The sequence below is a fragment of the Geotrypetes seraphini genome, chromosome 11 (genome assembly GCF_902459505.1).
Source record: "Geotrypetes seraphini chromosome 11, aGeoSer1.1, whole genome shotgun sequence".
NCBI lineage: Eukaryota > Metazoa > Chordata > Amphibia > Gymnophiona > Dermophiidae > Geotrypetes > Geotrypetes seraphini.
The window spans coordinates 2,740,226-2,757,162 of NC_047094.1; the positions used below are offsets into that span (position 1 = coordinate 2,740,226).

General features: G+C 43.6%; 1 protein-coding gene across 2 annotated transcripts in view; it reads right to left on the bottom strand.

The window, feature by feature from the left end:
* Positions 1-2,442: 2,442 nt before the first annotated feature.
* PRKCB (protein kinase C beta) overlaps positions 2,443-16,937 on the bottom strand; it is a 209,194-nt gene continuing 194,699 nt past the window's right edge. For both annotated transcript variants that reach the window (XM_033914500.1, XM_033914499.1), the window contains one exon: positions 2,443-4,234. In XM_033914500.1, coding sequence (XP_033770391.1) covers positions 4,076-4,234 — 159 coding nt within the window. In that variant the 3' untranslated portion in view covers positions 2,443-4,075. The remainder of the gene's footprint in view (positions 4,235-16,937) is intronic.

A 16,937-nucleotide genomic window follows, 5' to 3' on the forward strand; every position in this document is an offset into this window, starting at 1 on the left:
ACTGGTTTGGTGACCATCATTACACAATCAGAGCGTTTAGTGAATCTAGGCCAAGATCTCTTGCTTTTAATAAGAGTAGAAGTAGAATGCTGGCTTTCTGCAAAGTCACCTCCAGGGATGTCACAATTATCCCTGGATCCAATGTCATTTTCCCTCTTCTTACATGTTTAAGAAGAGTGAATTGTTAATTCACTTAGGTTGTCATATTAGAAGCATCACCACATCGAAATAGCAGCTTTTACATCTGTAGATTGTCTTTGCATGCAAAGAAGTATTTTAGGAAGCTGCAATTTACAGATTTTAGGGGGGGAGTAGTGTTGGCACAGATGAGGTATGGTTTGGTAAGCTGTTCATTATCACAACTATTCCCCATTTTTGAAGGGAATACACGTGGAGATCTAAAGGTTTATATGTCGATCTTTACATCCGCATCAAGGCAGGCATAAATGGCAGTAGAAGGGGGCAGGTGTATCCTCATAGCCAAATCTCAGACCCCCCCTACCCCAGCTCTGGACAAAGAAATCAAGTCTACTGCAAAGGTCTGGCAGACTGACCTTTGCAGTAGTATGCAACATTAATGCTAGAGGTTGGCCACCGCCATTTTGAATGCAGTGCCAGAATGGGTAGAAGCGACTGAGGATCACTCCTGTTACCACTAGACACCTGGGGGAGGGAAAGTCATGAGGCTCTATGTTAGGGGGGGTGGCTGCCTGAGATCTTTGTTGGAAGGGGGTAAAGCAGTTGTCATGATTTGAAGGAGTATTTGGGGGAGGATCAATAATCCAGGGCGAGTACAAGGCTGCATATGTGGAGAGCAGTAAAAGACCAGGGCAATTGTGAATGTCTTGGCTTTCATCTCAATGTTCTACATAAGCTGAAGTTCAATGCTACATCAAAATAAAGCGAAACAATCCAACAATTCTGCAGTGATTGTCGAACAGCAGAAACCCAAAGAAACTGCAGATGTGATGTACAAGATGCTGAAACTTTATTAGAGTCAATAAAAATTTGTTGCCCAGAGAATGGATCACCTAAGTGTGAAACCTGGACTTCTTCCTCAGGGGTTGCAACAATATGTTTAGGGCTTGAACGGCACCAAAAAATCCTGTGATGATTCAGTCTCCGTGAGTCACAGGATTTTTTCAGTGCCCTTCAAGCCTGAAACACATTGTTGCAACCCCTGAGGAAGAAGTCCAGGTTTCACACTTAGGTGATCCATTCTCTGGGCAACCCATGTGGTTCATTCATTTTGAGATACAGAAGATCTTGGACCCCTGAGGAAGAAGTGTTTTTTGAAACACAGACCGCGTTGGGTCCAGGTTTCACACTTAGGTGAACCATGCTCTGGGCAAATTATAGGAAGTTATAGGAATAGCCAGGGACCACTGATCAGGCAATGGGCCTGATGGGCCGCCGCAGGAGCGGACCGCTGGGCGAGATGGACCTCTGGTCTGCCTCAGCGGAGGCAACTTCTTATGTTCTTACATCTGCAGTTTCTTTTCGTTTTCTACATAGAAATAAAGGTCACAGATGCTGTAAGTGGACTAACAAGCACTTTATTATTTCATCTATAGCTGCTTTTTTATGGCTCTTCTAGGCAGGTAACATATCAGTCACATAAATACTAAAACACTGATGCAGATCTAGTAATAATGAGGTTGTACCGTTAAACCACAACAGTGGGGGTGGGGGCAGAACTGAGAAAGCTGAAGGACACCATCAGCAGAAGGTGGAAATGACGTTTGGATGATGCGGAGGAACATCGGCCCAGTCCAAATGGCTGAATAAATGACCAAAGAACTCGAATCTCCCCACATGTAGGACGTGTGAAAATAAACTGATCACACCTATGAAGTAAATGCAAGTAAGAGGAATGCTGGCTGCCTCATCTACTACCAAAGACTCATTCTGATCTATCACCCCAGTTCCCTTCTCCCCCTGTGGATTCAAATCCTTTTGACCCTGGGCAAGTCACTTAATCTTCCACTGCCCCAGGTATGTTAGATAGATTGTGAGTCCAGCGGGACAGATAGGGAACATGCTTTAAAGCAAAACAAAAAGGCAGTCTACAAGTCTCAATCTCTTTCCCCATACACTTGCAACTGAACTAACCTGATGAAGGCAGCAAAGATCTCTCAAATTCACAGGAAGTTATTAGCTAGTTCAGTAAAAAGGTACCTCATGTATGTACTGTGCTCAAGAACCTTTTAGGGTTTAACAACTGAAATAGTGGGGAAATGTGAGAAGTGGTTGGAGTTCTGCTTGACATTTCCTTCTTCTTTGCATCTGAGGTCTTTCTATTTCAGCAATGGATATGAAAACTTAAAGGAGAGAGCCAAAGGCAGCCAGCCTGACACTTGAACTCACTAACGCTCTCCTCCCAGCAGAAATGAGACGTCAAAAGACCCACAGAATGAATCAAAGAATACGACGCAACACAAAACATCTTTACCGCTTTATTCACAGCTCACAATACTGTTTACCCAAAAATGTAATCAAGTCCTTCTTATAGCCTTGTGAAACAATTTTTGACACTTCTTATGTAAAGGAGACATAAAGTAAATTTAAAGTTTTGGCATTAGAAAAAAGGAAAAGAAAGTGACATGAGCTGGTGGAAAACATGCCGTGGGGGGTCTGGTGTTTACTAGAGTGACCTGGTATTTCAAGGCATTCAAAGAGGTTCTCACCATCTCAACACTGATGAGCTGTACGTCTGCCCCCTCTCCAGCCTGATCCCTACACCACAGGAATTCAGTCACAAGTTAGGCCTGCAGCAGCAGTGAAAAGACTGACCCCCCCAGAGCAATGGAACACCTCTCAGGAACACCAGGATGAGAAGCAGGAAAAAACCTTCATATTAAGGGACATTGGCGCTTCTTTTATTTCTGTTTAGAACCAAACATAATGCCTAGCCTTCTCCTTGATCACCATTAAAGCCCCTTTCTCTGGTGAAATGGGCACTGTGTGAACTTCTTTTCCAGGTTTGTCTACCATAGACGAGCTCAGAGTTCAGCATGTCTCTCTCTCCTTGATCCTACTGCTCAAAAGATGTTGACTTGAGACACAACATATCTGAACTTTGGACTCCAGTTTCCATCTGCACCAAAGAGACACTTCACAGTAAAAGAAAGAAGTTGTGTACCACCAGTTAACAGACCCCTGCAGTGGGTTCACCTGAAGAGGCCTGAAAGATGCAGAACAAAAATGGTTGCATTTACAAGTGATCATAAGTGATGCTGTGTCAAAGCGTGAGCAGATGTGAAATGGTCCTTGGTGGAGCCTCAAGTTCCAAGCTCACTAGAGGACGTGTTACTTGTGGAAACTGTGTTTGGTGGGATGGGATTGGACGGAAGCCTGCCCTGCTCTCGGAGTCTCCTGGACTGATGCAGGACTCTACATGGCACAGCGCTCTGTGCCATGTACATGCAAAACCAAGGAAATAGAAATGAGACAGAAGTTAAACTCAAATTTCTGTGCCATATTGAACAGCTAACATTGAAGTTCTCATTAAAGAACAGTTCCATTTTGGTTCTGTAAACGTTTTTGGAAAAATAACAAAACCTTTTCTCTGGAGCAGAACTTCTGGACATCACTGTTCTGTACCGTCTGAGGGGGGTCAAACACTAAGGCTACACAATTTGGGGTCATGGCTGCAGAATTTGTAAAGTGCTGCTCTAGAGGACATTTGTGTGCAGAAAAACATTCAGCCAACAGTGGAAGCCTCATTATTGCTTACTTCGATTCCCCACATCTAAGAGGTATCTTTGACATCACTGGAGAATGTACTTACTTGAAAGCTAGAGAGGTATAAAATCCCTTTTCCAGGGGGAGTGAAAACTGTGCAAGTAAGGGAAGTGGCCATGCAGAGCTGTGCTCCTCAGACGCATCCTAATGCTTTAAAAATCTGCTCTTACCCTCTCCAAGCACCACAACAGCCCCAAAATATGGTCACTCTAGTACCAGCCAGAAGCCCCATCTGTATGCACACCGGATTTTCAGTGCAGGTATCACAAGGACATCATTACACACCTGCCAGCGAACGATGAATGGAGGGAATGAGACTTGTGCAACGGCTTTAGCTCTTGACTTCAGTTTTAAAAAACTCAGAGTTAACAAAGGAAAATCCCTCGAATTCTGACTGGTCAATGTTGTTGATGACTTCCTGGTCAGGAGGTGTTAACACTGGAGGATGGCGGGTGAAAAATCGGTCGAAGTTCTCAGCATTTCGGCCACACTATGAGAAGGAAAACAAAAACCTTATGGTGGGTGGAGAACAGAACAAAAATGGAAAAAGAGTTCTGGGGACAGCTCAAAAGAAGAGATAGAAGACAGAGAAAAGCATGACATGCAGATACTGCAAGCAAATCTAGTCCCTCCTGCAGTGAAAGAAATGCTGAAGTTCTGTGAGTTATGTCCTAGGTTTAGGCGGTGTATGAATTTTTAAACTAAATGTGCCCTTCTGAGCTGCTGCGGTGAGACATGCGATGAAGCAGGGCAGACTCTTGCAGAGCAGATGCAAACAGCACAGCTTGCGTTTTTCTCAAAACTGCGGAGAGGCCCCTAGGAATTTGGTTTAGCTCACACCTTTTTCAGTTGTAGATGAAGGTAAGTTACATTCTCGACACTTAGGAACCAAAAGGCTCCTTTTACTAAGTCCCAATGCCCATAGGAACCGAATTGTTACTGCGGCTTTGTAAAAGGAGCTCTAAGATTTCAGCGGAAAATTCATCTTGATTTTGGCGCTTAAAATTTGAGCCTGCCATTCATTTGCCTAGATATATGAGCCTAATTGATGAACCTAGTCCTACAAATCAGTGCTAGACTCCTAAATTTTACCGACCCTCTTGTCACCCACTTTCTATACCGCTAAATTTAGGAGTTTAGTGACACTGCAGGGGATTCGAGCTCTGGCTTCCTGGCTGCTCTAACCATGAGGCGACTTTTTCTCTCCTGTCTGAAGGATAGACGGACCTCACTTCCCTGGAAATCAATAGTAAAGGAGCTGGTTAATTCCTCTCTCTGGGCAGTGGTGTCTGGTGGACACCTGCCTTTTGCTGCAAGCACCTCACCTACTAGGCTCCTTCATCGACACCACCCACCAATCATTTGGCAGCATTTCTACTGTCTGGTGACACAAAGTCTAGCCTTCAATCTTCAGCAGTGTGTCCAGTCACAGATAGCTTTGCATAATATGCAGACAGATCTCATGAATACTCAGCTTGCATACCCTGAAAACTAGACCTTCAAAAAGAGTACTTAAATTGTCTGTAGTACTTGAAGATTGGAGGGTGGCCAATGTTAGGCAGATTTTTAAAAAGGGTTCCAGTGGAGATCCGGGAAATTACAGACTAGTAAGCCTGACTTCACTGCTGGGCAAAATGGTGGAAAGAATTATAAAAAATAAAATTGTGGAACACGTAGATATACATGATTTAATGAGACTGAGTCAGCATGGGATCAGCCAAGGGAGATCTTGCCTTACCAATTTGCTTAATGACTTTGCAGGTGTAAATGAACATGTGGGTAAAGGTGAGACAGTTGATGTAGTGTATATAGATTTTCAGAAAGCTTTTGATAAAGTTCCTTACGAGAGGCTCCTGAGTAAAATAAAGTGTCATGGATAGGTGGCAAAGTTCAGTTGTGGATTAGGAATTGGTTATCGAATAGAAAACAGAGGATAGGGTTAAATGGTCATTTTTCTCAATGGAGGAGAGTAAACAGTGGAGTGCCACAAGGATCTCTACTGGGACCAGTGCTATTTAACTTATTTATAAATGATCTGGAAATTGGAACGATGAGTGAGGAGATTAAATTTGCAGTTGACACTAAACTGTTCAAAGTTGTTAAAACACATGCAGATTGTGAAAAATTGCAGGCAGACTTTAGGAAATTGGAAGATTGGGCGTCCAAGTGGCAGATGAAATTTAATGTGGACAAATGCAAAATGATGCATATTGTGAAGAATAACTCGAATCACAATTACCGGATGCTAGGGTCCTCCTTGGAGGTTTGTGCCCAAGAAAAGGATCACTACAATAAACCTTCCACCCAATGTGTGGCGGCGGCCAAGAAAGCAAACAAGATACTAGGAATTATTTTAAAAAGGATGGTTAACAAGACTAAGAATGTTATAATGCCCTTGCAATCTCACCTGGAGTATGGTGTTCAATTCTGATCTCCTTATCTCAAGAAAGAAAAGGTTCAAAGAAGAACGACCAAGATGATAAAGGGAATGGAACTCCTCTCGTATGAGGGAAGACTAAAAATGTTAGGGCTCTTCAGCTTGGAAAAGAGCTGGCTGAGGGGAGATATGACTTAAGTCTACAAAATCCTGAGTGGAGTAGAACAGGTACAAGTGGATCAATTTTTCACTCCGTCAAAAATTACAAAGACTAGGGCACACTCGAAGTTACAGGGAAATACTTTTAAAACCAATAGAAGGAAATATTTTTTTCACTCAGAGAATAGTTAAGCTCTGGAACGCGTTGCCAGAGGATGTGGTATGAGCAGACAGCTTAGCTGGTTTTAAGAAAGGTTTGGACAAGTTCCTGGAGGAAAAGTCCATAGTCTGTTATTGAGAAAGACATGGGGGGAAGCCACTGCTTGCCTTGGATCGGTAGCATGGAATGTTGCTACTCTAGGGATTCTGGAATCTTTCTACTCTTTGGGGATTCTGCATGGAATGTTGCTCCTATTTGGGGGTTCCAGAATCTTGCTACTCTTTGGGGATTCTGCATGGAATGTTGCTCCTATTTGGGGTTCCGGAATCTTGCTACTCTTTGGGGATTCTGCGTGGAATGTTGCTCCTATTTGGGGTTCCGGAATCTTGCTACTCTCTGGGGATTCTGCATGGAATGTTGCTCCTATTTGGGGTTCCGGAATCTTGCTACTCTTTGGGGATTCTGCATGGAATGTTGCTCCTATTTGGGGTTCCGGAATCTTGCTACTCTTTGGGGATTCTGCATGGAATGTTGCTCCTATTTGGGGTTCTGGAATCTTGCTACTCTTTGGGGATTCTGCATGGAATGTTGCTCCTATTTGGGGTTCCGGAATCTTGCTACTCTCTGGGGATTCTGCATGGAATGTTGCTCCTATTTGGGGTTCCGGAATCTTACTAATCTTTGAGAGCTGGAATGTTGCTACTCCTTGGGTTTTGGCCAGGTACTAGGGACCTGGATTGGCCACCGTGAGAACGGGCTACTAATGGACCATTGGTCTGACCCAGTAAGGCTAGTCTTATGGTCTTATAGCATATTTCAGAGGCCAACTAAGTTGCCTGTTTCAAGATACACTGTGTCAGGGGGACTTTCACTTTCTCCTCTCAGTGCTGCTTCCACATTGCTGATGGAGGGTCTGCCTACTATTTCAGGACTGAATATTGTAAAGTGGCGTTTCACATTTTTGGATTTTACTCTTCTATATATGGGACTGATTGTAGCACTAACCAAGTTTTTGAATTCTTTTATTGTTAGAAGGTAAAATCATTAAATATTTTTCATGAAAGTTTCTGCTTGGATTTATCTAGTGCTTTTTTTGTTCTTCTTCTCTTTATGACTGATGATAGAGATGCTTCAAACTATGGAAAGCATTTTTCGACCAAGGTCTTTCTTCTCCACTATTTTTTTTTTAATTCCACTTGACATATAGAACCTTTCAATATTACCTCATATTTGAGTTTCTCGAAATACTAGCCAAACTTTACTGTAGCTGATTTTAATATCCAATTTTTAAAACAGAGGCACAGGGAGATAACGTGATTCACCTCATGGTATAAAGTGTCCATGGTAGATTTTATTTATAAAAATATACATCGTGTACTGTCTTCCTGGTACCCAGCGAACCAAAGCTCCAGAACCTGGGATTTGAATGTAAGCAGCAGATGCTAAAGAGACTGACTGGAGATTACACAGAATCATCATAATTCCTGATGTTTTTTTGTGTGTTTGAACAGCAATTCTATTTGAAAAGCTGTATCTTGAAGTGCTGTGGGTGTAGTGTACATCTGGTAGCGCTATAGAAATAATTAATATTAATTTTGGGCACAAAAAAGGCACTAGGTCTTATTTTTTTTCATGTACAATGATTATCTCTCCCTTCCTCTCCTCCACCCCAATTCTTCCTATTTCCTTTCTCTCCCCCACATGTGTAGCATCTTTCCTCCCCCTCACCCATCCCTTTTTGCAGTATCTATCCCTCTCCCCTCCCTCCCATCCCCCTGTGCAGAACCCTTGCAGCTTATATCATTCCCTTCTTCCCATCCCTTAATCCCTCCCATCTCCCCCCGCTGCCGCAATCGTCGCGCACCCCCCTCTCCCTGCTGACCCTTTCAACTCTCCCACCCAGCCGAACCCCAACTGCGAGACTGAAATACAGTACTTTATAACAAACCGCATCGTCGGCAGCACAGGCTCCATCGTGGCTTTCTCACACCTGGGCGTTCCCCTTCCGTATTGCTGATGATGTCATCAGCAACACGGCAGAGGAACGTCCCGGCGTGAGAAAGCTACCATGGGGCCTGTGCTGCCGATGATGTGGTTTGTTTTAAAGTATTGTATTTAGGTCTCGCGGTTGGGGTTCGGATGGGTGGGAGAGATGGAAGGGTAGCGGGGGGAGTGCTGCTGCCACTGGCAGACTAGGGCTTATTTTTGGGGTAGGTCTTATTTTCGGGGAAACACAGTAGTAGTAGTGTAACATATAACACAGAGCTGGGATCTGGATTTCCTTGCAAATGCTTGCCAGTTGCAGCTTTCACATTATATAATTTGATTTATATCTCATCCTCCCCAAGGAGCCTAGAACGGGTTACAAGGTAACATACATAACAGTTAGCAAACAAGACACATAACGATTAACAACAAGGCAATAGAGTCTAGTTCAATTGTTCTGGATTAGCAGACACTTGGAGCCTGAAGTATGTCAGTTGGACATCTATTAAGAATACAGTGGTTTGGGAGTAACAGTCTGAATGCTAGCTTGTCCTGAGGAGTCAGGTGAAGAGATAGGCTTTTTATACTTTTCTAAAGTCCACACTCCTCTTGCAATGGTTGCCAATGGAGGCGCAAATAATCTGTAAGTTTTCCTGCATTTGTTTCCAGCAGGCTTGGGGACTAGCTCCTACCTATCTTCTACCTCATTTCATGCTATACAGCCCTACAAGGACAACCAGAAATCGTAACTTATTTGTATACCCAATGATCACTGGTTGTAAATATAAGTCCTTTTTGGATAGGTCTTTCATGTTTCAAGCAAGCAAACAGCAGTCTTGGCTAGGTAACTACATCAATAGAACTAGACTGACTTACGGCACCTTTCGGAAAGAAATTTAAACTCTACTGTTCGACAGATTTATCTCCTAAACAGAAGTCACACTATTTTCATCCTGTCTATTTCTTGAGTAATATGTTGTACTTTCACCATCTGCATTTTGTAATTCGCTGATTGTCCAGCTCTCTTCAGTGTGAACCACCTAGAAGTCATCTGACTATGGCATTATAGAAGAATAAAGTTATGTTATGTTACCATCAACCACAACAGTGGGGGTGGGGGCAGAGTAGAGAAAGCTGAAGGACACCATCAGCAGAAGGTAGAGATGGAAGCGTTATTGGATCTGAAATGCCTGGGATTTGGGTTTAAGACACCAATTCACCACCGCCTCACTGGGTGACCCTGGGCAGGGCTCTTTCTTTTTTTGTGCTGCCAGCTCACATGTAAAATGAGAGCATTTGAACTGATCTTCCAGGTCAACAAACATTAAAGGGCAGCCATTGTGGCATTATCAAGACACAAAGTCCATCTATATCACATCCTGTCTGCAGATTCATGAATCAAATTAACATTAGAATGTGTCAGAGTTAGCGAGGACCCCAGGAGGTCACGTTCCCTCCAAACGATGCCAACACTTACAGTTCCGCTGGCAGCAAAGTGAAGCTTGGCATTTACTGAAAAGCAGTACACGAAAGACATTTTGCTGCTGCTGCATTTCAATAACTTCAGCCCAACCTCATAAAGGTTTTCTCCTCTTAACACCGATAGTAAATTCTTGCATGTCATAGGTCAAACATCTATCAGTATTTCACTTGTGATAACCAAATGTCATTCCTCCCTTGCATTTACTTTGGAATCACTTTCAGGAGATATTTGGATTTACGATTTTTTGACCTGAGCTCAGGGGACATTACATTCAGGCTCAGGAGTTACTTCCTTGTCCCAGAAGACAGACTGTCCAAATCTGTGCTTGAGTTAACGAGGCATATCAGTGGCAGGGGTCAGAGCCGGATTAAAGGGTAGGCCCAGTAGGCACATGCTTTGGGCCCAAAAACGTCAGGGGGTCCTGCCGGTATGGTGCTTTAGAGCCATTTTAAGGGGAGGGCAACAGAGCAGCTGCCCTGGGCCCAAGGCTCTGGAGGGCCCCTGTGGGCTGCCATATCCTCACCCATTTTAAGCATGCAGGTCCAACATCGCCTTCACCTCCACTCACATCCATTTTTGTTGCAGGGGAATGTTGGCTGCGGCAGTGACTCTGAAACACGACCTCCCTCCGTGCTTTCCTTGTGCCGCGGTCTGCCCTTGATGCAATTTCCATTTTCAGCCTGGGTGGACCATGGCACAAGGAAAGAATGAAGGGAGGCTGCATTTCAGAGTCACTGCTGCAGTCGACATTTCCCTGTGACAAAAATGGATGCGAACGGAGGAGAAGAGGGAGGATGTGCCAAGCCACGAAGTCTCTGGAAACCCTGAATATGTATACCCTAGAGGAAAGGAGATATGATTCAGACGTTCAAGTACTTGACAGGTATTAATGTAGAACAAAATCTTTGTAAGAGAAAGGAAAATGGTAAAACCAGAGGGCATAATTTGAGGCTAAGGGGTGGGAGACTCATGAGCAATGTAAAGAAATTCTTCTTTACGGAGAGGGTGGTGGATTCCTGGAATGCGCTCCCAAGAGAGATGGTGGAGAGAAAAATGGTGATGGAGTTAAAAAAAGCAAGGGATAAACACAGAGGATCTAGAATCAGAAAACAATAGTAAATATTGAAGAACTAAGGCCAGTACTGGGCATACTTGCACAGTCTGTGTCTGTATATGGCCGTTTGGTGGAGGATGGGCTGGGCAGGGCTTCAATGGCTGGGAGGATGTAGATGGACTGGAGTGAGCTTTGACGGAGACTTCAGTAGTTGGAACCTAAGAACAGTACCGGACAAAGCTTTGGATTCTTGCCCAGAAATAGCTAAGAAGAAGAAAAAAAAAAAAAAAAATTGAATCTGGTTGGGCAGACTGGATGGACCATTCAGGTCTTCATCTGCCATCATCTACTATGTTACTATGCCCGTGGACTGTTTTTTGTGTTTTTTTTAAGTAGAATGGGGAATGGATTTCAAAGACATGCTAGACTGGAGGCAGGACAGGATTAATTCATCGAGGGCCCCTAGGCATACAAGTACACTGGGCTCCCTGCCCCATCCCACCCCACCATGCGCCCAGGCAGAAACAGGAAGCTGCATCAGAGGGAAGCTTTGGGCAAGCAGCACCGCTTACAAAATTACAGTTCCTGTTGCCTTTCTTACCCACGTTGCTTGCTTGTCTTACTTTCCGTTGATGGGGGGGGGGGGGAGCCTGTGTTGCTGATCGGGGTGGGGCCCGCATTGCCGATCAGGGGGGAGGGGCCGCATTGCCGATCGATGCTGGAGGGGCCCATCGCCGTTTGGAAAAACAATGTTGATGCCCTCCTTCATTGGGCCCCCCCCCTGACTGGAGGTGGGGCATAAAGGGGAAGAAATCATAGAGCCAGGAACAGAGGGTACTAAAGAAAGAGATGATGAGCAATGTTGTGGAGGGAGAGAAAAAGAGAGTAGTTGGACATGGGGTGCTGTGAAGAAAAGGGAAATGAGATACTTGAAGGGAAGACAGTTGGAAAGAGAAAGGCAGAGATGGTGGACCTGGTAGTGGTGTAGAGGGAGGGAGATATATAGAATAGGAGGATAGGATAGTTGGAAAAGGAGAGATATGGCATGGGAGGGCAAATGAGAAGACAAAGGGAGAGAATTGGACTTGGGGATGGAAGGAGGGTAAGGAGAGAGGAAGATAGAAGTGTTAGATCTCTCCCTCCCACCTATTGTTCAGCATCAAGAAGAACAGAAAAGAGAGGGAGAGATGTTGGCCCATGGGGAGAGAGGATGAAAGATGGACCCATAGGAGGGAAGAGAGATGGGATAAGAAGATGCTAGAGGAAGGAGAGAAAGAAACAGGAATATATATAAGGTTTAGTTTAGTTTATATAGCTTGATGATAGAGGGAGGGTGCTTCTGGAAGTGGTAAGCCACAGGGAAGAGGTCAAAAAGCAGATGATAAGATGAAAAAAGCACTGAATACAGTGGTTGAAATGTGGTAATGGGAGTAGATAGAAGGAAATAGGAACTGGGAAAGGAGTGAGATGGGAAATTGGAGAGCTACAGAATGAGAGGAAGTGAAAAATTGATAAGTAGCTGAAAATTTAAAAAGAAGGTGAGACTAAGTGGACAGAGGCAGTAAAGATAAAAGGGAGGAAAGCTGAAAGGGCAAAATCAATATGTTGGAGACAGGCATAGTGAGAGAATGGAACAAGAGAGAAGAGGAGAAGAAAATGGACAGCAGACACTGGAAAGAGAAGTAGTAGAAAAAGCAGAAAGAGAAACTGGGACCAAGATGATGGAAAAGCAAAATGTTCAGACAAGATAGAAAAAAGTTTTATTTTGGATTTATGAACTAGAATATGTTGGCTTTGGGAAACAATATACTTGTATTCTATTCAGTGGCATAGCCACACAACTATTTGTTTTTTTATTGGGGGGGCTGGATCCCAAAATGGGTGGATGGGCACCAAATTTCTCCCCACCTGAATGCAAAATATAAATACTTGAGCTGATGGAGATCCCCAAACCCTGCCAACTAAAGATCTTCTCCTCCAGTCTAGCAACCAAAAATCTCCAAGCTTTGCAACTAGTGGCCTATCCTCAAGCTGCCACTGCTTTCATGCATGCATGAAAGCCAAAGGAGGTGGGGAGGCAGAAGCAGCTCTGAAATTCTGCTGCAAGCTGCAGAACTTGGAAAGTTCTGGTCTCTGGACCTGAGGAGCTGGTCATCAGCTGGTGAGGCTTGGGGATTCCCACCTGCTGTTCATTTTGAGGGGGCCTAAGCTCAAAGTGAGAGCCCCAGCCCCCTCTCATGGCTATGCCACCAATTCTGATAGTACAAATTGAAGTACTTGCTGAGTTTGTTTTGGGGTTTTGAGTGGGGCAGGGGGCGGGGCAGGGCCAGGGGGGCCCAATATACTTGTGTGCCTAGGGGCCCTCAAAGAATTAATCCTGCCCTGGCAGGGGTGTAATTTGAACCTTGGTTTTCTCAGATCTCAGCCTGCAGCAGGACTCCATTAGATGGACCAAGTTGTGATGTCGCCAAGTTAGTCTGATAAAAATAAAAGGTGATATCGTTTTACTGCACTAACTTCAAACATTTTTTGACTCCATCTCTTTGAAACCAGTGACCTGACTTTTTATGATTAAATAATGTGAATATTTTTTTGTTTGTATTCATTTTTGCATAAGTTTATGTTGGTGACCTGAAAGCATGTTTTATTTTTTTTCTTCCATAATCTGTCTTCAATTTGATGTTAGGACAAAGCAAATTAAAAAAAACTACCATTAAAAAAAAAAAAAAAGAGAAGGAAGGCTTTTCCACTTCCTTTCATGAGGAAAGATGTGGTTTTTCTGGCAGTTACCTTTTTGGAGCACTTTTATTGGCTGCCTGTGGTATTTATGTATTTATTTTAAAAACTTATTTCCCGCTTAAACCTAAGTGGGTTCCAAAAACACATCATATGAGGGTAAATCAAAAAGTAAAAGCAAACTCCATTTAACGGCTTTAATAGAACTAATTGTGAGCAACTGAACATATTACTTTTCTACACAGTCCCCACGCAAGACGATGCATTTGTTGTCATTCCTGCAGAGAAGATGTTTTTCGGCTATTGCCGAAGCTCCCAGGTGAGCACCGCTTCCTTTACTTCTTCATGTTATAATGCCTCTGTATTGCTCCATGGTGCGACCTCATCTGGAGTATTGCGTTCAATTCTGGTCTCCTTATCTCAAGAAAGATATAGTGGCGCTAGAAAAGGTTTAAAGAAGAGCGACCAAGATGGTAAAGGGGATGGAACTCTTCAGTTTGGAAAAGAGACTGCTGAGGGGAGATATAATTGAAGTCTACAAAATCCTGAGTGGAGTAGAACGGGTACAAGTGGATCGATTTTTCACTCTTGTCAAAAATTACAAAGACTAGGGACATTCGATGAAGTTACAGGGAAATACTTTTAAAACCAATAGGAGGAAATATTTTTTCACTCAGAATAGTTAAGCTCTGGAACGCGTTGCCAGAGGTTGTTGTAAGAACAGATAGCGTAGCTGGTTTTAAGACGGGTTTGGACAATTTCCTGGAGGAAAAGTCCATAGTCTGTTATTGAGAAAGACATGGGGACAGCCACTACTTGCCCTGGATCAGTAGCATGGAATGTTGTTACTCTTTGGGTTTTGACCTGGATTGGTCACGTTCTTATGCTTTATCTTTTGCTCTCTGGGTCACAGTGATGCACCCATGTCTCGTTGCCAGCGACAGTTCTCTCCAGAATCCTCTTCAGACCATCTCAGAAACTGGGTTGCAACCTCCACACGCTGTTGCTTGTGCAGATCAGTAAGCTGTTTGCAAACCCATTATGTGCAGACTTTCTTGTATCCAAGTTTTATTAGAATTTGATTAAACGCTTATCAAGTTATCATGCATTATGGCACATGCAGATTCATAGCTGATATCCAAATTTGCAGCCAATTGAGGCACTGTTATCTGTTGATCTTCTTAATCAAGGCATCTTGTGTGCGCAGTGTTGATGGACGACCAGAATGACCTTCGTCAGTTACACCTGTTCTTCCTACTTTAAACCTTTCATTGATTCACGGTACTATGACCATACTGAGTTAATATCTGACAGTGAATTTCTTCAGGTTTCGCTCCCTCTGACTAAAGAAAACGCACTGCTGCACACTATTTCTGATCTCGTGGCTGCCAAGTGTTATCATGCAATTTAACGATTGCCTTTCACTTTTGATTTGCCCTCATAGATCATAAAATAGACATGGAACATTCTTCATTAAACAATAAAAACAAATAAAATCACACACTCTGCATCCAGCATCTCCTAGTACTCAATAGCTTCATCTATTTACAAAAGAGCTTCTATAAATAAGGAGGGTTTCGAGAGTCTGTTCAATTGAATGTAGAGATGTAACATTTAATAAATGCTGAAGGTGGGAGATTAGCTTCTGGGGATGTTTGGAGATTTCACAAAGCATTTGTGCATGTAGTGCAGGTTTTTCCTGCAGAAAAGGGCCCTTATACAATTGTGTGCATAAGAGCATGCACTTATAAGTGCGCTGCGAGCATCCTGTGGACTAGTGAAGTACATTGGTACATGCAGAGAACACCTTATAACTTAGACCTTCAGTTTCCCTGGTCTATCAGTGGCATAGCCATGGCGGTGGTGAGGGGGGGGGCCTTGGTTCCCGCTGCTTTAAGGGATGCAAAGTCGTCTTCTGCACTTAAATCAGCAGGTGGGATTCAGCTGCCAATGCCGGCTCTCTTCAGCGAGTGCTAATGACAGTGGCTGAACTACACTGCAGACTTGAATGCTGCTCTGGTAGTAGATGGGACTCATGTTAGAGACATCTTTGGCTTGGCATCCTCATCAACAAAGGGATCTTTTAATGTGGTGGTGGGGGAAGGGACCCCCCCCCCCATATGAACTTTTCATCTGCATGCTGACAATTTGGAATAATGGGTCATCTTCGAATCTGACCATCTCATTCTTTCCTGTCTTTTCCAGGTCAATATTGATCCGGGGCATTCTACTGTTTTCTGTCTCCACTGATTTCATCGTCCAAATCTCTTTCTCCCATCTATTATTTTGTCTCCTATCCTATGGCTTTTAATTTTCTCAGGAGTCTTATATGAGTGATTTTGTGAAATACTTTCTGAAAGTCTAGACACGCTGTTCCGATGGTCTCTCCTCCATCCACATCTTTATCTGCATCTTGAAAACATGCTATAGATCATTACAGCATGACTGCATTTCCATTGGCTCTTCCCCATTAATGCATGTCTATTCATTTGTTCAGTGAATTTGTTCTTAATAGCTTCATTATTTTGTCTGCCACCAATATCTGGCTCACTGATCTGTAGTTCTCAGATCACCCCTGGAGCCCTTTTTAAAAACTGGTCTTACAATTACCACCTTCTGGTCTTCAGGCATGGTGCCAGCTTGTAGTGATAGATTACAGAATATCCACAGTACAAGAGCAATTTCATGTCCGAGTTGTTTCAGAACTTTAGGGTGTAAACCAGCTGGTCCTGGTGATTTCCTTTATTGCCTCAGGGACAAACCTAGACTGTGAGTCCTCCAGGGACAGAAAAATACCTTCTGTACCTGAATGTACACTGCTTTGATAGCTTTCAGGTTGCAGGCAATATGTAACAAATTAAAAATTTTAAAACATGTGCTGTTATTACACGAATGGGGAGAATCCCTGTTCTGCAAGCTGGTTTTCACAGCCACTAGGTTGGTTCTGGCTTCGACCTTGAACCGGTCAGCGCCTCTCACTTGGCAGTTGGTGGATCAGCGTCTGCAGCATGGCAAACAACATGGGCATGCATATATATAGAGAAATTTCCGGGTGAGCTCTGTGTAGGTTTCCTGTAGTAGGGCTGGAGATGGGCGGGGAGTGCGTGTGTCTCTCTGGGTTGGGGGGAGAGCATTAGCGACTTTAGCCTTTATTTTGTTGGAAGAGATTGCTTATCTGTGGTTTGGGCTATGGGATGTGTGGGGGTGGGGTGGGGTTCTCTTTATATTTGCTTGTTTT